Consider the following 22,034-nt stretch of genomic DNA (forward strand, 5'->3'; position numbering starts at 1 on the left):
CCAAGCTCTTCCTAAAGGAGAAAGTTGAAGCTAATGGATGCATGCAACTAGCTAAAATCAAGAATAATATGTTTTTTTTCCCTTCATGGTTTATGCCTCATATATGGTTAAGTCATCACCAACTCTCTATCTAATCCAATGCACAGTTATTTATCCCGAAGGGCATTTCAACCCATACTGAAATATTCTTATTTTAAAATTTTGATTAGAACCCATCAATGCTACAAATCACTGTAAACCACGGGCATTTAATCAGACTGACTTTAGACACACATCTTTGGAAAAGACATGGTATATGTGTACATTTTAGATATTGTAGATGGAGTGAGTTAGCAGCATTTAGCACCACTGAACTTGAAATGGTGTTTAGTTCTCTTCTGAATAAATATAAATTACATTGAATATCACATCTTTCAAGATATCCAAGCACATATTGGTACCAGCCCATCAGTTTTCACTATACTCCTAGATAGGAGTCTTAATATCTATTTATATACTATAAAACAATTTTCACCACCTAAGGTTAAAACCTTCAGACTATTTGGTCCAGACCATGCTGTCAACCATGCACCGCCACAGGAGAATCACAAAACCATGGAGCTACATGATCCATCCCATCTCACATCACAGAGGTTCAGAGAGGCTGACTTCTCAAGTTGACTTTTTAACCTTGACTAGAATCGAGTCTCTCACTTGCTAGTTTAGTGCTCTTTCCAGAGTACAATGCAAGTTGATTACACTCATATTTGTTTTAGTTATATGCAAATATTTTCTAAAATATCTTTAGAAGTTGTTATCAACCTGAAATTCCACATAGGTATGTTTCTGAATTTGGACCACTTCAAAGCAAGCTAAATAAGCAATCTCCAATATTATAAAATGAAATAGTCTTGTCAGGATATTTCAGATGTCCTAGTCAAAAATAAAGTCCATACATTTCCAATACATCTTTCCAAGAGCATCACAGAGAAAGAGTCTGAGATGTGAGATGTGCATAAGGAACTAGCCTTGGCTATCACAAAAATAGTTCACAAGAGCAGAGGGTTCTTAATGTAACTTCCAATGATTCCATTGGAATGAGGAAAAGAACACTAGTGTTGAAATGGAGATGCCTGTGTGCAAGATGGATCAAGGAATATTTTGTTTTTCTTTTCAGTCTCTTTGGAGATTGATGGCAAATTGGGGTAATCTTTGAGTAGGTGAAAGTTCTCCAGATGATTCTGTCAAATGATAAATTTATAAATACCCTATAAAAGAAAACTGACCCTATCTTAAACAGAGAACAAACTAAAAAGGCATTTTTAGGTGAAGCTGGCTTTCTATAATTGAAATGTAGGTCTTATCAGGTAAAATTATACCGTAGGGAAATTACTGTGAAATAACTATTTTTGGCATACAGGCTGTTTTAAGGAAGGGCACACACTCATGGTTTGGCTTCAATATTTGAGAAGGTACCAAAAATTTCTGGAGGTAGAAAAATATATATATGAAACTAATGAAAAAAATTTCCTTACAGATGGTATCTCAGAGAGATTCAGTCCAGAATGCAATTTCTAGTTAATTCCTTTCACAGGAGCACTGGCTTGTCTTTTTAAAAATGAGTTTCTAGCACAAAAGATCCAAATTCTAGTTACCTTTCTAGACATCTGGAATATATAAGTATATGTCTATCCACATATATTAATAGAATATATTCTTTTAATTAAAAATGTTTATATTTCAAAAAGATTTAATCTATGCATAGAAAAAAATAGAAATTTAGGTCCTCTGTATATTACAAAGTAATTTCAGATACTCTTATGTATCTCTGGATGGGTTCTTTCTTTTCATTTAAGAAGATGGCATTTAGGTAGAAACTATGAAGTGTAAACATCATCACAAGTTCACTGGCATTAATTCACAGGCCAAGTGGAAATGAGAAGATAAACATCTCCGAGTGAACACTTGACGCAGGACGCTGGAAGAGGCAGTGCACACCGATGGATGGGCAAGTGGATCATGCCAGAAGATAAAGGACTTAACATACCAGAAGCAGGTACAAATATACAGTAACTGGGAAAATGAAATAATGCCTGAGAAAACAATAAAAAGAGCTAAGAAAACATTACAGAAGAAACATACAGCATTCAACAAACCAGTAGAAAATGTCTGCCTTAAATTAACACAAGAATTTCATTTATTTGTAATGCTGAATTTGAAAGGACAATAGTTTAGTTTTCTCCTCTATCATTTTCTTTCCTCTCTCTCCCTATATAAATATTCATTTGCATAAGTACACATTATTTATACATTTATACATTTAAAAAATATACCTAGTCCATTAATGCAAAGAGACGAAATTCTAAGTAGCTAAGGAGAACTCTTGATATTACTGTGGCGGGTGCTGTCCAGCTAAGGGGAGCAAACTTCCCACTTATTGAAGACAGGAAATGAGACAAGCCACACACACAAGGGGATATGCCCAGTGTCCAAGTGGTGATTTCATACCTTAATGTAGGACTGGACGGAGTGGTCTAGCTGCTCCTCATGGCACTTGGCCACAATGTCAGTCAGAACCCTGGAAAAGCAAACCTGTTCAGTGGCCTTTCTGGAGATGGCAGAAAAATGCTACTTTGTCATTGAAGTGCTTGGTATACTGGGTATTTATTAGTTACTGAATAAATGGATTTCAGACTCCCCCCTTCCCCTGCTCACCCCCTGGTTCTGGGCATTTAATATCTGTAATACCTTTTGGTCATTTCCAGCCTTGAAACTTCTAAACACTAAGATATAAGTAAGATTTTATGGCTGTAATATCATATTGGAGACTTGTTGCCGAAGTTGAATGTGCTCATTAAGGCCTGTGCATTTGATGATATCATCTTCTTGGAAAGGGGATCATTTTCAGCACCTAATTAAAACTTAAGACATTTAGCCTCTAATTAATTACCATATTCCATTTTGAAAGGGCTTGCCTTCCAACCTATCGGCAGTATATATGCTTTTGGAAAAACTAATTAGCTTAAGATGCAGTTGCTTTTCCCCCCTTGGCTGGGTTAGAGTTTCTAGCAGCAGGAGTGGTGTGAGTTGATTTTTTCACATTTAAACTACCAGTTGCTCCATGGCTACAGTATTTAGAAATATCTCAGAATTTTGACTGCAATATTTAGGAGTCTTGCCAGCGCAGACACATATATTCATGCCGAAAGAGCATCACTTGAAGGCACAGCTGGGGACTTTTAACTTGGATGCAGAACTGGCTGGTTGTGGAACTGTTAGAGATACTTTAACTTTCCAGATCAGGGCTCTACTTTGAAAACTAGGCTAAAAATCCTCATTTTGAAAGAGGGCAATAATATGCTTATGAGTCAGGAAGATACTGGAAAGATTTCAATGCCAAGAGTAGTTTTTTTTCCAGAATTCTATGACTAATCTTTTTTTAAGTGCATATCAGGAATATATGATTTGATAATTAACTCAAAACACTATCTCTATAAATAGAAAAATGTGATTTCCAAAGTCACCAGCCAGATTAGTGATGCTGGAACAATGTAGCATAGCAAAATTTAAAGTAAGAACAGTTGAAACAATTTTTTTTAGTATTTAAAAAAGTTCTTATGGGAATGTGAAATGGTACAGCCATTCTGGAAAACAGCTTGGTGGTTTCTTAAAAATCAAACATTAAACTACCATATTATCCAGCAACTGCACTCTTGGACATTCATCTCAGAGAAATGAAGACTTATGTTTACATGGAAACGTGTGCATGAATGTTTATAGCAGCTTTATTCCTGATAGTCCAAACCTGGGAACCATCCAGATGTCCTTCAATAGGTGAACTGTGAAAAATACTATGGTACATCTATATCACAGAATGCTACTCAGCAATTAAAAGGAACAAGCTATTGATAGACTCAGCAACCTGGATGACTCTCCAGAGAACTATGCTGAGTGAAAAAATCCAATCACAAAAGGTCACAGTCTGTATGATTCCATATACATATGGAAGATGTCAGCAGAGTAAACTGGGTAAAGGGTTCATGGGACCTCTCTGTATTATGTCTTTCAACTGCATGTGAATCTACAATGATCTCAAAATAAAAAGTTTAATAAAAAAAAACACAAAGAAAAAGTTTAAAAAATAGGTCAAAAACTTAACTAATGATAATAGTAGGAGATTAGTAGGTAAAGATTCAAGAGTGAGAAATACTTAAATTAGAGTGTGTTCAGTTACAAAGTTTTGCAAAATCACAGATGATAAAATCTCTTTTCCCAAGGTTGTGCTGTGGGTACCTGGTGACAGCTGTACTTATTTCATCTTCCTCATTCTGTACCAGAACCTTGAAGAGCTGATTCAAGATTATAGGGAGAAAACTCATGATTGCATGAATCTTTTCCACATTCAATAAGTTCTGTAGCAAATTGGCAGAAAAAAGATATGGATTAAATTTAAAGCACATTCTGGATTAAAGACTTAAATTTAAAGTAAGACCTGAAAAATGTAAAACTACTAGAAGAAAACATAGGGGGAAAACTCCATGACATTAGTCTAGACAATAATTTTTTGGCTATGACCCCAAAAGTATAGGCAACAAAAGTAAAAACTGACAAATGACATTACATCAAACCAAAAAGCTTCTGCACAGCCAAGGAAACAATCAACAGAGTAAAGAGAAAAGCTATGGAATGGGAGAAAATATTTGCAAACCATACATCTGATAAGAGGTTAATATCCAAAATACATAAGGAACTCAATTCAATAGCAAGAAAACCAATTAAAAAATAGGCAAAGGACCTGAATAGATGTTTCTCAAAAGAAGACATACAAAAGGCGAATAGGTCTATGAAAAAGTGGTCAAAATCACTAATTATCAGAGAAATGCAAATTAAAACCACAGTGGGCTATCACCTCACATCTATTAGAGTGCCTATGATCAAAGAGACATAAGATAATAAGTGCCATTGAGGATGGGGAGAAAAGGGGACCCTTGCACACTGTTGGTGGGAATGAGAATTAGTATAGCCGTTACAGAAAAACAGTATGGAAGTTGCTCAAAAACTTAAAAATGGAACTACCACATGATCCAGCAATTTCACTAACTGGGTTTATATCTAAAGAAAATGACATCAGTCTTTTGAAGAGATAGCTGCACTCCCATGTTTACTGCAGCATTATTCACAACAGCCAAGGTAAGGAATTAAACTAAGTGTCCACCAACAGATGAATGGATAAAGAAAATGTGGAATACATAAATAGTATAATACTACTCAGCCTTAAAAACGAAGGAAATCCTGTCATTTGCAACAATGTGGATGAACCTGGAGGACATTACGTTAAGTGAAATGAGCTAGGCACAGAAAGATGTCACATGTATGCAGAACATAGAAAAGCTGAACCCATCACAGTCAAGAGTGTAATGGTGATTACCAGGGGCTGGGGTGTGGAGGGAAAAGGATCAGGGCCAAAGAAGACAAAATTTCAGTTAGATAGGAGGAGATCTATTATACAATATGGTGACTATAGTTAATAATAATGTATTGTAATCTTGAAAATCACTGAGAGATTTTAAATGTTCTCATTACAAAATGATAAGTCTGTGAGGTAATGCATCTGTCAATCAGTTTGATTTGACTATTCCATAATGTGTACATATTTCAAGACATCATATTGTGTATGATAAATATATGAAATTTTTATTTGCCATCTAAAAAATAAATAAATTGGGAAAAAAATAATAAAGCATGATCTATTCGTGTTTTTCAGAACTTGAATATGAATTCTGTAGCTCACCTTTTTCTGGCTTTATTCTTCATTGCATTTGGCATGGCATATAGATATGGGAGGAATGTTGCAAGGATTCTCCATTTGATCAACTAATTTAAAGTAAATGGATCTGTTTTTATATTATTTTTATTTTGAAAAAACTGATCTTTGCTTAGTTTATAATCAACAGACAAACTATTTAGACATTGTGAAAAAAGCCATTTACTCTTTAAATTGATAAGATAGTTAAAATCTTTAAAATCAATAATAATCACCTCTTAGTTTGCTACTCAGTGGACACTGTAAAGGTCTCTTTTGCCTATTTTTACCCTGAAGACCACTGAACTGCTTGCATGTCATGTTACCTTACAAGAGCGAACAAAATTCGAGGTAGGTGACTGAGACATATCTTTTTCTCGTTTTTGGCACTGTTGGAAAAATGCATTCACATGTGGATCCTGCAACAAGCAAATTTTTAAAAAAGGTGTTTATTTCTGATGACACATAAACTGTGTTGCATACAATCATTGTGATGGAAGATGAGCATTTCTGTGAAATCAATGCCTCGATGTGCAAGTGATTTATCAGGAAGTCACAGCAACAAAGCTTTCATTTTCACTAGATATTCCAGCCTGTTGAAGTCTCAGCCTGAACTACAAAGCCCACGCTCTCTCCTTTCTCATTCTCTTGGGTTTTGTTGTCCTTCTCAGCCACATGACAATGGCTGGAGAATTACTTCCCTGGATGTGCTCCTTTTTTTTTTTTTTTTTAAATTTCCTTAGTTTATCTTCCCACTCCAGCTTCTTCCTTCCATAGGCTTCTACGAATGTCTCTTACGTATTATTTATTTATTTATTTTTTGGGCGGCTGGCTGGAATGGGGATCTGAACCCTTGACCGTGGTGTTATCAGCACCATGCTCTCCCAAGTGAGCTACTTCTTTTACATATTCCTTAACACACGTCAGAATGGGTACTGTTTAATATGCATAGGGATATTTTCAGGCTTAACAGGTTTTAACTGGCCAAAAATTGGAATGTCTTTGGCTAACATGAATTACAACTGACTCTTACCCTTGAAGGCTATTTCCTGAAGAGGGAGGAACCTTGGACATTCTCTAAGTTCCATACAGTTGAGAAATGAGATAGAAAATTTGAGTGAGGGTACACTGTCTGGATGTTTCTCCGGCATTCTAGAAAGACATCTGTGGTGTGGGCTCCTCCCAAGTCGGGGTATGTGTGTGTGATGTTTTCTGTTTCCTAGCTGGAGTTCTTTACTTGACTAGAGACAACTGTTTTCCTTTTAAATATGACTTCATGGAATAGTCTATTCGGTCATAATTTAACGGAAGCTGAGTGTGAGCCATGCCCTTGGCAGGCACCAGGGACAGGGCGGAGGGCAAGGCCAACACAACGCTCTCCTCTGTGGACCTTCCACTAGGGCAGGGAGGCCAGCACCACCCCATGACTGACACATGCACCTATTTATTCATAATTTCACAAGCGCTTCAGTCAAACAGTGGGGCCACCTGGGTGTATGGCAAGATGGCCCGGCTTTGTCTGAAGGGTCAAGGAACAGAAAAGGCCTCTTTGAGGAAGTGGTGTTTGAGCTGAGATCTGAAGGACGACTGGGAACTGCCCAAGCCAAGGAGGGGAGGGGAGGGAGAGAGGAAGAGGTTGCCTTCCCAGCTGAGGAAGGGCAATCACATCAGCACAATCGCAGCTCTTGAGGGCCCTGGGTGGACGTGGGGTGCTGGAGGGCTCCATGCAGGGGAGGGCCTGGGGCGCTTGAAACTGAGGTAAATGCCAGTGTGTGGGGGGCAGGAGCAGGTGTTATGGTGAGCGAGAGAGACCTGGGCCATTTGGAGAAAGCAAATGGCAGCATGAGAAGGAGAATCTCAGGAAAGTCTGAGATATATGAGGGTACTTCAAAAAGTTTATGGAAAGATTTGTATTATCTTTTAATTCTATTTTTCCACAAACTTTTTGAAGTACCTTTGTATAAAAACAGGTTTTGGTGGAGACTGATCATTTTGTGGAACCTGATCAGGGCTGATGGCATCAGTATAAAGATGGGTTTACGGAAGTGGAGATAAGCACTAAATTTGATTTGAAGCACCAGAGGTTGTTGAGAGAGAATTTGATCCTACATATATGGTACCTGGATTCTTTCTTCTTTTTTTTTTTAGCCCTCATGTATGGGCTAGAGACAAAGCAGCACGAAGCAAAGATTGAAAAGCAGAGACACACTGAACCTGAGATATATTTTATGTACTTGTAATAATTTGCTTTGTAGTTTATAATTGGTGCCAGAAGACTCCTCACACCCAGGTAAAATATGCTGCCTTGCAATGGAAGGGGTGAGTCTGTGGTGATTTAACAATGATAATAATTACATGTGGAGAGCACTTTGCAGTTCATGAAATATTTTCACATGTAGGTTCCCGTTTTGATCCTCACCACGACTTAAGGTAGCAGAGATTTTATTGATACCATTTTCCTGATGAGGAAATACAAACTGCAGGAAGTAAAGTGATTTGTCCAGGGTCACTGAGCAGAAATTGGCTGAGGTGACTCTCAAATTCAGTCCTGCCAACCTCATGGCCTTCCCATTAGGGGACCGCTGGGTAGGCATTGGGAGTTAGACTTAGTTTTGAGGTAAAGGTCCAAAGTCTTCATCTTTAACATTTGACATTTTTCACACTTGGGTGTTAGTGAAAGCAAAACATACTCTAAGGGGAGTGCCATTCTGTTAAATACACTTCTGGTGTTTTGGGCTGAAGCTTTACGGTGTCTGGGCCTAAGGGGTTAGAATATTCTATCCTGAGAGAGGCATAAAATTATGCCCCAAACATTCTTCCTTTGTAGTATTTAATCACCCGCTCTCCCAACACCTGATGAAATGATGAGCTTCTCTTGCAAATACAGGAGATACCTTATGATTCTCTGTTAGAGAAGACGCTGATATTTCAGGACAATGTACTCACCTGAGTATTCACTGTTGACACGACAAATGTGGATACTTTGAAAAGCGGTTTACCACCATCAACCCATTTAATGTCACTCCCACCATGCTGCAAAAAAGAGTTTGTTACCATCACTGTGACAGTTTGAGAGCAAGAAAATAGAGAATTTATTTAGTTTATGTCAATTGGCTGTCCTGATCCATTCATCTTATATTACTCTAGAGATAAAAAAGATGCCAATCCATTTGGCCATATCAGTAGATGAGGTCTATATGATATTAGAGGATCATTAAAATATGTCATTTCTGATGGCCATTAACTAAACAAGAGATGTGGAATACTGTAAGTACACTTGATTCATAATTACAGTGGAATATGTATGGTCTTGGTTTAGATAACAGAGAAAGAAGGTAACTTCGTGCTATTTAGCTGATGTACTCTTTTCTCTTAAATTATATACTACTCAATACCTTTCCACTTGCAGTATCTTGAAAGCTTAAGTAATTAGGAGGCAGACTTGTTGCTACTGGGATATTATACTCTTGAGAAGCTATCTGATCATGTTTCATCAGAGGAAGCCACGCGTATCCCACTGTGCAAAAGAACAGCAAAGAGAAAACGTTGAGGACACACGTCCACGGTAAGAAGTAAAAGCAAAGCTGTTTATCATTTATGAATACAAAACTTCACTAAGAAATTCAATCATCAGAGCTTTGAAAAATACTCTCCAACTCAAGTCAAAGAGATGACAGGTAAAGTCACTTCAGATTATTTCGTGTCAGTACCTGATGTTTCTACAGCCTCCTTCTTCTTGGCATTAGCTTTTGCATTTATGTCACAGGTGACGTGATAAAAAGAAAACAAAATGTGGTGTTTCTCGTGGAGTTGTGTTGGTAGTTCAATTTTCACCTGCAGTGAGAGAGATAGTTGGACTGAGATTAAAATCCTTTGCCCAGAGTCAGGACGAGACAAAGCATTGATGCCTCAGCCTTTTAAACATTCTCTAACTCAAACCTAGGTCCATGTTTAATAGTCCGTGTTGGATGTACTGATTCAACTCTCAGTAAATATCCATTCTGCTAGCAGTCCTGTGTTCCCACGTGGATATTTTCACTTCTTCATTGTGATGAATGACGATAATTTAGAATACCTACTGCTGCTCATTAGATAATTCTCATCAGATAATTTATGCTACTAGAATATGGATTCAACACACCCACTCACACATGCATAAAAACACTCACACAGACATAACTGTAGAATGTAAATAAGACACAGATTGAGGAACTATCAGCAAGGGATGGGAGCTGAGTAAACAGTACGTCCTTGCCTCCCTTAGTGTCTGTGTGTTCATGAACCATCTGCGTGAGCCTCACTTAGGAGCTCCTTAGAATCTCAGACACCACCCCAGACACAGTGAATCAGAATCTGCATTTTCAAAATATCCTCAGGTGATTTGGATGCACGCTGTTGGGAAACACGGCAGTAGTAAATGATGTCACACAAGCATAGAATGTGTCCCCTCTAAAAATAACAAAAATACACAAAATGTGTTATTGTGGTAACTAAGCAATGAGCCATTTTTGTGAAGCAGTAATGCCATAGCTCTATAAATAATGCTTCTGAATAAACATAAAACATAAAATTGATAGAGGTTAAGGATATACTTTATGAGGAGCATACTGCATATTTCTGGAAAGAAATGTTTTAAATAACCTTCTATCTTTTACAGTGCTTTCCAGCTTTCAAAGCCCTGTCACATACGTTGTCATTTGATTCCTCAGTAGCCTTGTGAAGTAGGACAGGGCAGTGGTAGGAACCAAAGCCTACCTTGTTAGGTGACTCTGAGTGACTAAGAGTGTGTAATTGTCAGTTACAGGATCTTCCAGTACAAGAACCCACATGTTCTGATGTCACTTTACACTGGAATTTCAGGATCCTGTTCGGGTAAGCTGCATCCAGCTCAATATCAACAACTAAGTAGGTCCCAGAATTATCAAATCAAGCAATAGGGTGATAGCCAGGCAAATTATCTACCAGCTTATTTATTAGATGCTCTGTGAATCTAGCTAATTTCTATTCACATTGTGCAAGAAAGGATTTAGGACAATAACTTTCAAAGTGTGGTTCTTCGAACGGCAGCATCAGTGTCATCTGGAAACTAGTTAGAAATGCACATTCTTAGGTTCCAAACCAGACGTACTGAATCCAAAAATTTGGGATAATCTGTGTTTCAACAAGCCTTCCAGGTGATTTTGACACATAGTAAAGTTGGAGAATACCTGAATTTGGATGCTTTACAAGCTTATGTATTCTTTATATACCAGCATGCTAACCTGGTAACAAAAGCCAACATAGATTTCAAAATACACAACAATAAGCAATGCAACAGAAAGATATTTTCTTTTTTAGCCACATGGAGATCAATGGAAATGCAACCAGTACTCAAGAAGTCCAGTTAACTAAATGTTAATATAAACATCCTTCACTCAACAAATACTGAAAATATTCACATTTTATTATAACACTGTCTTGGAAAAATTTATACCCAGTTTTGCAATTCATCCAATCTTTTTTCTTTTTTTTTCAATAAAGAAGAAAATAAAACCTTAGTTTTGAATCTGCACTGCAGAGATCACCTAGCTGTTCATTATATACATGCTTTCATGTGGAAAAACTCATGCCTTTTATGAGGATTTTGGGAAACACATGAGAATGAGAAAGATTAGCAGCCAGAGTTAAAAACAGTATGAACACTGATTTTTTAAGTTATCTGTCTACAGAGAGTACACCTTTCAGATGGCCTTTGCCAAAGTGTCAACCAGTACTGCAAATATTCTGTAATGTGGTAATAGCTCTTTCCCTTAACTTTTTTCACTTTCTGTCCTGAATTTATGGGGAAGAAAATTAAGAGCATTAAATGGATATGAAAGAAGGAGATAAAATCAGGCAGGTTGTTTCACTGGTGTTCCTCTAGTTTTATAATGATTAATGTGCAACAAGGCATTGTATGCAGACAAATGGCCTTCAAAGACATCTTCCGTGTTCAAATCTCCAGAATCTATGATTATGTTACCTTACATGGTAAAAGTGACTTTGCAGATGTGATTGAGTTAAGCACCATGACATGGGGAGATTATCCTGGACTTCTAAGTGAGCACAGTGTAATCACAGAGGTCCTGATGCAAGGAAGGCAGGAGAGTCAGAGGCAGAGGAGATGTGGGGACAGTGGCAGAGGTCAGAGTGCTGACACGGTTGGAAATGAGTCACAAGCCAAAGAATATGGGCAGCTTCGAAGCTAGACAAGGCAAGGACATGGATTCTCTCCCAGAACCTCTGGAAGACATGCAGCCCTGTTGACAACTTGACTTCAGCTCTGTGAGACCTACTGCAGATTTCCGACCTCCAGAACCATAAGATAACAAATGTGGGTAGTTTTTAGCCAATAAATTTTAGTAATTTGCTACAGCAGCACTGGGAAACTCATGCAGAAGGTGTCATGCTTTGAATCCCAGGCACGATATCAGCAGGTTGCTTTAGTTCAGACCTTCGCTTTAAAAGATTAGGAATTAGATTTAATCACTGTAACTCATTTGTCTGAAGCTGTTTATAATGCAAGTTGGCACGCATAAAGTAATTTACTGCTGACCCGATGACTTTTTTATATTATAAAATAAATAAATTTTCTAATATAATTTTTTTTTTTATGTTATAGCAGAGTGTTTTCTTTGTGTTATAGCAGAGTGGTGAAGTTTCAGGCTTTGGCGTCACATGGCCTGGTTTGAATTCTGACTTTCACTTAGCTATGTGGCCTTGGCAAAGTTGCTTGACTTCTTTCTCTGAGCCTCAGTTTCATCCTCCATGAAACAGGAAGGTTGTAATAGTATCTACTTCTCAGAACTACTGTGGGGGTTGAGATGCTGTGTGTGTGGAGTGCAGCTTGGTGTCTGGCATACAGTGGGGATTTTGGGGAGTGAGCCAGGTCAGGGCTTGCTCTCTGCTGTGTTTAGAGATGGGGAGTTCACTCTCCTTGAAGTTCATGCAGGTTATAAACAACAGTGCTGGTGCATATTCTAGTGCTTTGTTCTTTCCATTATGACATGAAATACTGCCACTGATTGGTAAAACTATCTAACACAATCCTATTATACTAATCAGTACAATAAAAGAAAAAAATTAGTTTCCCTTGAAAAGAATATGATAAAAACATCACATATTTAAAGGTCAATCCTGTACTGAAATACATGACTTTGCAACATACTCCTGGAGCAACTGTCATTACTGTAGTTTATACGTCTTGGTGAGTACATACACGCCACAGCACGTCCTTAGTCTGAGGTGTGGTCTAGAGAGAGTGGTTATTTTTATGCATTATCTGCCCCATCCACCCGTCTTAGGAGCTGCTGGGGGCAGTGGGTACCGGCCCTTACCTCGTCTGAGAAATCCGGATTCTGGGAATGGTGCAGAACAGCTGTGTAGGCGGCTGAGGTAAAGAGGGGCGCTCCAGGTTTTCCATAAATACACTGTTTAAAAAGTTACGGGTTGAACAATTATGAGTGTCTGAAATTATCCCTGAGTGGAAAAAAGGCCACAACTGTTCAATTACCAATCCCAGGATGAAGATCAACTTTTTGATAACATGCCAGGCTTAGCTGACATCTAATTAACCTTGAAACTCTCCAGCCTACTTCCCTGTGTTTATTATACAATGGGATGCTGCTGAAAAAAATTTGAAGGCTTTTATTGATCATATAGATATTACACCAGTGCCAAATACTGGACCAATCCACTATCTGACTTGTGGTTACCATGAAATAAGGGCTAACTTGGTCAAGACTGATCCCTGCATAATAGCTTCTTGGCAGGACCCATGATACCATCTCTGGTGTAGGGTTAAGGTCTTGGGAGACCACAAGGCTTGGCTGGACCCCAGCCCCTGACACACCAGCTCCCAATCATGAAGTCTGAGTTAGCAGGACAGGGCTAGTTCCAGGTTCCACCACATTGTATTACTATTCTATCCCAGCCCTGAATCAGGCCAGGGGATGTGATATGGCACTTCCTAGTCATAGAGCTTAAAAGCCCCTTTTGCCCAAACCTTAGGGCTCCCCTCTGGAGTCTGACATCAGCCTTGCTGTATCTCTGTGTTATGTTTTAGAATGCAATGAAGCAGGGGACCCACACATCTACGATTGTTCCTCTTGCCTAGAATTTTCCCCATAAAGCCACCGCTCTAACAGGCCCAGTGTGTTTATCGTCTGGGCATTGCCTCTGTTTGCTTGACAGTTGCATTTCACTTTAATTTTTCTCTCCCGATGCTAATGCTGTTGTGTAGCTTGGTTCCTGTGAATGCTGACAGGGGCTGAAGCCTATTTTAAAGAGCTCTTTCTCTTTACTCTGCATGATTTATTCAATCACTGAAATTGATCACTGTTCTGAATAATGCTACAAACCTTCTTGGTAGCATGAATTAGAGGATACAATTTGTATCTGACTGAGTGCTCTATGAATATCTCAGGTAATGCTGGGAGTTAGGTAGAAATTAGTTTAGTCCTTTATTATCTCATTCCTCTGATTCACTGAAACTGGAAAATTCTGGCAGCAGGCCCACTAAAAATAATTTCCCTCTCTATTTTTATAAGTTACTTTATGTTGTTTGAAGCCCCTAAAACAAAAACAGTATATATCAAATACGAACTCTAAAAAGTGTCATCCAGTTGCAGTTTTATAGGTTAAAACAGTACAGTTCATATAGACCTCATTGTTTTATTGATCCTATTAAATCATTGGATCAACAACCAGGACTGACTTCCCAGAGCCATTTTCCAGTTCCTCAGGCACTTGGCCACATGCACCTTCCATAAATGTGAGCATCCCCTGGGCCCACTGTGCTAGCCATCAGGCCAGTATGCAGCAACCCTTCTGCACAAAGGCCAGCTGGGATGTGCCATTTTAAATCAAGCACGCCGAATCGGGAGGAGGGCTAATCTTTGGAAAGAGCAATGTCTTCCAGAGGGGAACCTTTACATTTATTTCACATTAGAACAGCTTCCTTTTTTCCCAAATCATGAAAAGCTAAGAGAGCCACGAGACTGGCATTTCTAATAGATCTAGTTAATGATGGCTGTTAAATCAAGTACATCTTAGAAAATCTAAAATGAATGCATTAAATTGCTCCTTTCCAACCATGCTCACATAAAAAGTCCCTCACTGGTTGAAAGAACCTATGCCCCACCTTCTTTCTTTGTGCTATGTCCTCCTGCTGACTTGGCTTACCTTCACGGGCTTGGCACCTTCTCCATCGGAATTTTTGAATTCAATGCACACGGTTATATTTCGTGCCTGCATTTTCAAAGAGGGAAAATGGAAATTGTAATTTTCTATTAAATAACACCAAAAAAACCAATCCAAGTTCCTAAAATAAGCAGCATCTAATTAAATCTGAAAATGTATAATACCCAACATTTTCTTGTGACATTATCCACAGTGCTCAGAAATAGCAAAAGGATGTGGAGAGAGAATCTAAAAGGCAAGAAAGAGCTCATACTGAAAGGTGCAGGCATGGTCCTTTCAGAGTATCATAAGAAACTAAAATAAATGGCCTAGAACAAAATAAGGCTATTTCAGAAAAAGTTATTAATATATTGCAAAACTGTGCATCCTTAAGCACTTCTAAGAAGAAGCTCACCCCTGTCTCTTACGAAGCCTTTTCTCTCAGCACCGCACTCTCCCGAGTGAGCCACGGGCCGGCCCATTACGAAGCCTTTTCTACAAATGGTTTTCTACTGCAAGGTGTTGGCCTATCATAATTTGCATTTGTACCTTCAAGAAACCATCTTGTATGGTCTAAATGTGGTGAAGAGAGAAGACCAAATCTCACAAAATTTTATCATACCTTGTTGAAACATTTCTGGCTATCATATTTGAGGTGTTTGGGGTAAATGTAAATTTGATTTTTGTATACTCTGTAAGGACGGCAGTACTTTGTTGAGTCATAAACAAATTCTTCCACCTCTACTGTGGGTTCTGGTTGAGCCATCATGTTGAAAGGCTTGACAGGGATAAATGACGATGTTACACAGTCTTAAAAAATCAGAAAATAAGAGTTGGTCATTTAATACGGTTCTTTTTAAGTGAACAATACTTAACATGTTTTAAAATGAATCCATTCAAAACAGAAGCTCCACACTTGTACACCAATTGATGTTAAGTTATGCTAACATAACAAATCTGTAGGAGGTGGGCATAATAGATAATCAAGCTATATATTTAATATCAAAACTAAGGTCTGAGAAAACTGGTGAATCTTTTAGATGGATTTATAACTATTTTCTTTTTGTACTAAGCTTCATATAAACAGTAAATTTTAGCTAATGAGCCTCTGAACTCACTAACCGGATATTATAAGATAAGGAGTAACCCCCTGACTTTGCAATAACACCGTAAAAATAATACAGATATTGATATATGAGTGTACTTTAAATATTCATGGAAAAATAGAATTGAAAGGTAATACAAATCTTTCCATGAACTTTTTGAAGTGATCTTATATGACAGAACAAAATTTTATCCAAAGGATCTATTACTGGTAGTACCAGATGGATTAATAATAATTTTTCCCTTGGAATGATTTCACAGCATGGGCCTAAAGCCCTTTCTTGCTATTAGATACCATTTATTTTATTTTTCTCTTCAGTTTTTACAGCTTTTAAAAATCTAACCTTACACAAACAGCCTAAGAAAAAAGAAAAAAAAAAAAAAAAAAAAGACAACTAGGAATTTATAAATCAAAACTTCTGTCACTAATATTTTGAAGGCTGAAGTTGTGGTAGAGAGAGGTAGCAAGACTTCTACCTTCCTTCACCTCATGTAGAATATTCCTGTGATTAAAAAAGCAAAATGATTATCTGTGTATGCTTGGGAATAAGATTACAGGTTTTTCCCCCCCCCAAAAAATCAATTATCATATTTTTATTGTATGTTCAAATTTCTCTAATGTCCTATAATTCTTTCAAAGAGAATATTTGACTTTCTCTTTTGCTATTTTCCCTTTCTTAAGTAATAAAAGCCATGTTCCCCAAATCAGGTAGAGGAAATGGCTTAGTTTATCCTCTTCTTTTTCACACCAATCAATATAAAAATGATTTGGAGGCTTGGCTTATGTTCGAATGGTCATTGTATTTCATATTAAAATGATTTGTGGAAAATTATAGGAATGGAAAACATAATAGTGTTAATAGTAATTCACATATCCTGTGGCAATAATTCTCTCCCTGGTTGTAGTTTATTACAGGATGTTTTTATTCATTCTTTGCATCACTAAGCAAGTCACTAAAAGGCACAATCAGAAGTAACAGAACAAAACAATCTCACCGCCTAAGAAATAAATTTTGAAACTCTTATTTGTTAATAAAAATTCCTTCTGAAATTCAAATTTTTACTGACATAAACAGGACTTTTGACCATATTTTGAATAACAGAGTCTAACGATAGTTCAGTTACAAGCACTGCATGGCCACCTGGGTGACCACGTGCTGTTCAGAGCAGCCCTCTGGCAACACAGTGGGGGAGAACGAGCCTGTGTTTTGAGTAGAAGAAACCAGTAAAATATCAATTCCCCCATTAGAGGTTATCGGTTTATTAATCTATGTGCAGTAACTTTCCTCATGTGCAACCCCCTCTATATAGAATATAATGTGATTGTAATATGATAATACAATACAATTATCATATTAACATAATAAAATTATCATATTATAATTATAATGTACTATGACATAATATAATAAATTATAAATTATTTAATTCACAAATTAAACAATATAATTTAGTTTCTTGCTGGGTGCATTGTGCATACCAGATAAATGTAAGGTTATCCTGAATGTATTTCTTGTTCTGCAATAGTCATATTCTGTCTTAATTCAGAAATATCACCTAAATTTCTACAGCTTAATGAATTCCATTTATATCAACCTTTAGAAACAAACAAAACCAAAAACCCACTAAATATTAAAAACTCTAAAACCAAACCATGACATTGTCATCATACTTGGATGCTCCAAAGGAACGTTGTCGACAGCAATATCCAGGCTTCCAGGGATGGTCTGCGTTTTGCTTATCCTGTCAGCCCTGTGAAAGTATGCCAGCATAGAGACACACGCACACACACACGCATGCAGAGCATTATTCTAATTTTCAAGGAAAAAGCAGTCAACTATAGTTCGCTCTGATAAGGGTAAACAGTAGACTCCAAATAGTCTTGTGAATGACTTCATTTAGTTAGCTTAATTTTGAAAACTAAAATTTATGTGATTTTGCAAATAAAAATAAAAATCAGGGAGAGGTCAAGTTACAGATATTCTGAAGAATATTTTAAATTTATTTTCTTCTACTTCAGTTCACAATGATTAAAAAAGTACAGTAGCAAATTATATAGTTTCCATTAACAAAAGGTAATAGTACTTGAACTGGTTGAAGTGATTCCTGATGACTTTCAAGAAGTTGGAGAACAGAGTTAGTCTTTGCTATGATTGCTAAATGGACAACCTGTGCTTTTCCTCTTTACCAACAAACAAGGAGGACAGGGGGCCTTTCCCTATCCTCTGTTTCTTCTGCCTTCTCCCACCCTTGTCAGTGCATACGGACACTCCTTCCGCACTGATCTTGCATCCACCTTCCCCCGCTGCCTCTGAGTCCCTACATTTCCTTCCCTCTCTCTCTACTAAAACCTTCTCGCCAATCTTCCTTTTTATAGAATTGTGTAGTTGCTGATAACAGTTTCAAGTGTCATCCCTCTCAGGGAATCTACTTTGAAAGGTGGAATAATTATAGTGGTGGATCAGAGCCAGCTCTTCCCACCTTGTAAGAGCTGATTGTCAAATTTTCAGGAATTTTGCCCGACAGTTGTTAAACACAGCCATTACTAAAACTTAAACTATATACACTTACCATTAAACAAATTATATTAAACACAGAGAGAGTTAAGTACTGAAAATTCACCACTTCCTAATTCTTTTATTATATGGTAAGATTATCAGTGCTCGTGAGGTTATTTACATCTAACTATATGGTGGAAATGATATATAATGGTCTGCACGTCTCTTCCCACCCCCCCAGTTCAGTGAAGCCCCATTGGCAGCTTGGAATCAGCAATGGTAGGAGAACTTACACCACAGAAATTAATTGGCCATGAATACAAATGAGTTTTTTCCCTGGAGAGTCAGTTCCTAAACATTTATCAGCACGCTACTGAGAATAAATATCATAAGGTGTGAGGTTTCCGTGAAATAACTTCATGTTACTATTGCTTTGTGTATTCTAGGTGCCCCCTAACAGCCATGGTGATAACTTTCTCTGCTATCCACTGATAATATGGGTTTTGTAATTTGGTTTTCTCCTGTTTATATCAGATCACCCCAAAACCTTTTGCCTACTCCCTTCCGCTCAGCATTACAACTTCTTAAACTTCTGTGCACTGGCTTAAAGCTCAACAGGAAAAGCACTGGATTTTCATTTAACGGCTGGGGTGGCCTTGCGAAGCCTATGGGTATGAGTTTTGGCCAGGATGTTTGATGACAGTAACAGGAGGAAGGTGCCCCTATATAAGGAGTGTTATAGGATCACAAAGAAGTCAGATTGATTTAGAGCTTTCTTCAAGATTTTACTTTTTGCTTTTATTTTGCTTTCTAATGTTTATGTATTTTTTCCAGACCAAAAAAGGAATATTGGGAAAACTTCCCTTCTGGTTAAATAGAAACATATCATCTACTGATGCTATAAAAATATTAATCATGCTTGTTTCATAATATTTTATTTTTGTTTTGGGTAAACAAAATTAATTGATAGGAGTTTGCTGATTCTTAGATGGGAAAGACAGAGAGTTCATATTTAGGAAAGGGTATAAGAATCCTGTGTGTGTTAGGGGGCTAACAGTTTAAGAAAAGTAACTTGCAATGAAAGACATCATCATCAGATGTTGGATGCATGGTGATTCATTTAAAAACTGTGGCTTTTATATTTTTCTTCTCTTAGCACTGATTTCTGCTATCTTTTCTTAAAGTATTTGAATGACATAAATATTGCGATTGATTGTATTCACAGCAATATAATTTTCCTGTGGAGTTTTTATAACATGGTCCTAAAATTCTTTAACACTCCTCCTATTGAGAGGTGTCTATGTCCCCCTCCTTTGACTCTAGGCTCTGTATCCAGGCTCTGTGACAACTTGACAGTAGAGTACGGCAAAAATGGCACTGTGACAGTTTGTGGGACCTGGCCTTAAGAAACTGGCAGGGGTCATTTTCTGTTCCCTGGGACACTTACTCTAAGAACCCAGCTGCCATGCCATGAGGAAGTCACAGTATTTCATGGAGAGGCTCCCATGAAGAAAATTCAAGGTCTCTTGCTCACAGACCCGGCTATGATCCCAGCCAACAGCCAACACCAACTGGCCAGTAATTAAATGAAACAAATTGAAAGTGACCTCCCCCAGCCAAGGTCATGTGTGGAAGGGACAAGCTCCTCACCCAGCTGTACTCAAATTGTTTTCAGGAGTAAAATCAATACTGCTGTTATTTTAAGCCACTAAGTTTTGGGGTGGTTTGTTATTCAGCAATAGATGACTGACACAGTTTAACGTTTCCTGATCCTACCATATAATTCTGATAAATGTACTTTTGTGGCATCATTTGAGTTTATGTGAACAGACCTGAAAAGCATCTGCTTTCTGGAGGAGTTTGAACATTTGAGAATCAGGTTATCGGGTATTGTTTACGGAGAATAACAAACCGATGTACCTTATTTATGTTAATTTTAAGAATATCCAAAAAAACCGTACCTTCTGTAATCTGACACTAGTTTAATTAGGTCATCAGTTGAAATCTTGCTACTTTCTTGTCTATACAATGGTGAAAATCTTGAGTCTCTATCCACATTTCCCTGGTTGTCCTTAAATACTGATCTGAAAGAAAATAATATTTATTCAGGTTGGCATTTGAATACTGTTTATAGGGTTGTGTTTTTAAGGTGACTAAATTAATTAAATTTCCCATTTATAACATAAGAAACTCTAGGAAATTACAAAATAAAAAGACAAAAGCACTTTAGACAAAAATTTTATTACATGCTATATTTTTGTTATATTTAATTTCTTATTTTTAACTCTATTTAAAGTGACAGCAGTCCATATTACAACTCTTTTTTTTTATGATTTGTCACATTTAATAACTTATATCAAAACATCTCGGTATTAGGGGAGTGGAGAGGAATAGAAATACATGTCATTCTTTTTATTTCTTTTTTTTCTATTTTATTTCTTCATGATACCCTAAACCTGGGTAAGACAGGGTCACTTCCATTTGGGTGGCACCATTAGGATTTACGAGTAGTGGGACAGGGATAAGGTTGTGTATGTGAGTGTAGAGGGCCAGAATCTTTAATATTTTCATGGAGATAAATGTGCCCATGTCCAAACTTTTAGGATGAAGACAAAGATAAAATGGAAGACACCTGAGTCAGATTCATGTATTAAATAAGGGAAACACTTTGAATCTGAGCCATCCATTTCCTTCTTTGATCCATTTCATTGGAACTATATAGACTTAATTAAAATACATCCATTTTTTTTGTGTGTAAATAATACAGTAATGACAGGCAATACTTGCTTCATATCCATAGCATGCTTAAATACTAGCTTTTTCTTCCTCATACTTCATCATACAATGTGATAGTCAAAGAAAAATTAGACCCAAACATAATTGCTTTTTCTTCAATGGTAGAGAAATGCTGAATTTCTATGTGTGAGGAAAATAGAATAGTTTGGTGAGGCCTCCTTGCCTCAGGTCTAGTTGTGGGTGGTGCAGCACATTCCTTGTAAACAAATTGTGTGTGGGTGGAGTTAGTGCGCATGCACACCCTTGCATCTTTTTAGTTTGTTGCTAGTGTGTGTTCTTGAGTTTTGTGAAGCAGTGCTGGCTGGCAGAGAGCTCATGTCTAAAAATAGAGCACGTTTACTTTGCTGGCAGCTGCTCAGTTTTTCTTTGGACTTTGTTGGTAGTTCAGTTTCTGAATTTCTCTTTAGACTGTCTAGCTCTTCTGCACTGTGTGTGCTGAATAAAGACTATTCTTTCTTCAACCAAGGCTCCAAGGACCTTTTTCCTGGTTACCTAGCTCACAGACCTGTGTGTGAAGGGTTTGTGACCCAGTCTGGACAACAGACTTGAGGGGTCTGTGAGCTCCAGATGCAGCCCTAGCTCTACACTATGTTTTGTAATAAAGGGCCTTTACTAGAATATTTTATCATTTTCTAACCAAAGAATTCAATACACCA

General features: G+C 37.5%; 1 protein-coding gene across 3 annotated transcripts in view; it reads right to left on the bottom strand.

Moving 5' to 3' along the window:
- DOCK10 (dedicator of cytokinesis 10) overlaps nt 1-22,034 on the bottom strand; it is a 263,202-nt gene that overhangs the window by 57,525 nt on the left and 183,643 nt on the right. For all 3 annotated transcript variants that reach the window (XM_063115061.1, XM_063115054.1, XM_063115070.1), the window contains exons 15-25: nt 20,544-20,666; nt 17,757-17,836; nt 15,603-15,790; nt 14,984-15,049; nt 13,138-13,230; nt 9,493-9,616; nt 9,178-9,299; nt 8,729-8,815; nt 6,109-6,201; nt 4,273-4,391; nt 2,488-2,557 (exon numbers count right to left, since the gene is read on the bottom strand). In XM_063115061.1, coding sequence (XP_062971131.1) covers nt 2,488-2,557; nt 4,273-4,391; nt 6,109-6,201; nt 8,729-8,815; nt 9,178-9,299; nt 9,493-9,616; nt 13,138-13,230; nt 14,984-15,049; nt 15,603-15,790; nt 17,757-17,836; nt 20,544-20,666 — 1,165 coding nt within the window. The remainder of the gene's footprint in view (nt 1-2,487; nt 2,558-4,272; nt 4,392-6,108; nt 6,202-8,728; nt 8,816-9,177; nt 9,300-9,492; nt 9,617-13,137; nt 13,231-14,983; nt 15,050-15,602; nt 15,791-17,756; nt 17,837-20,543; nt 20,667-22,034) is intronic.

Source organism: Cynocephalus volans, chromosome 1 (assembly GCF_027409185.1).
Source record: "Cynocephalus volans isolate mCynVol1 chromosome 1, mCynVol1.pri, whole genome shotgun sequence".
In the NCBI taxonomy this organism is placed as follows: Eukaryota; Metazoa; Chordata; class Mammalia; order Dermoptera; family Cynocephalidae; genus Cynocephalus; species Cynocephalus volans.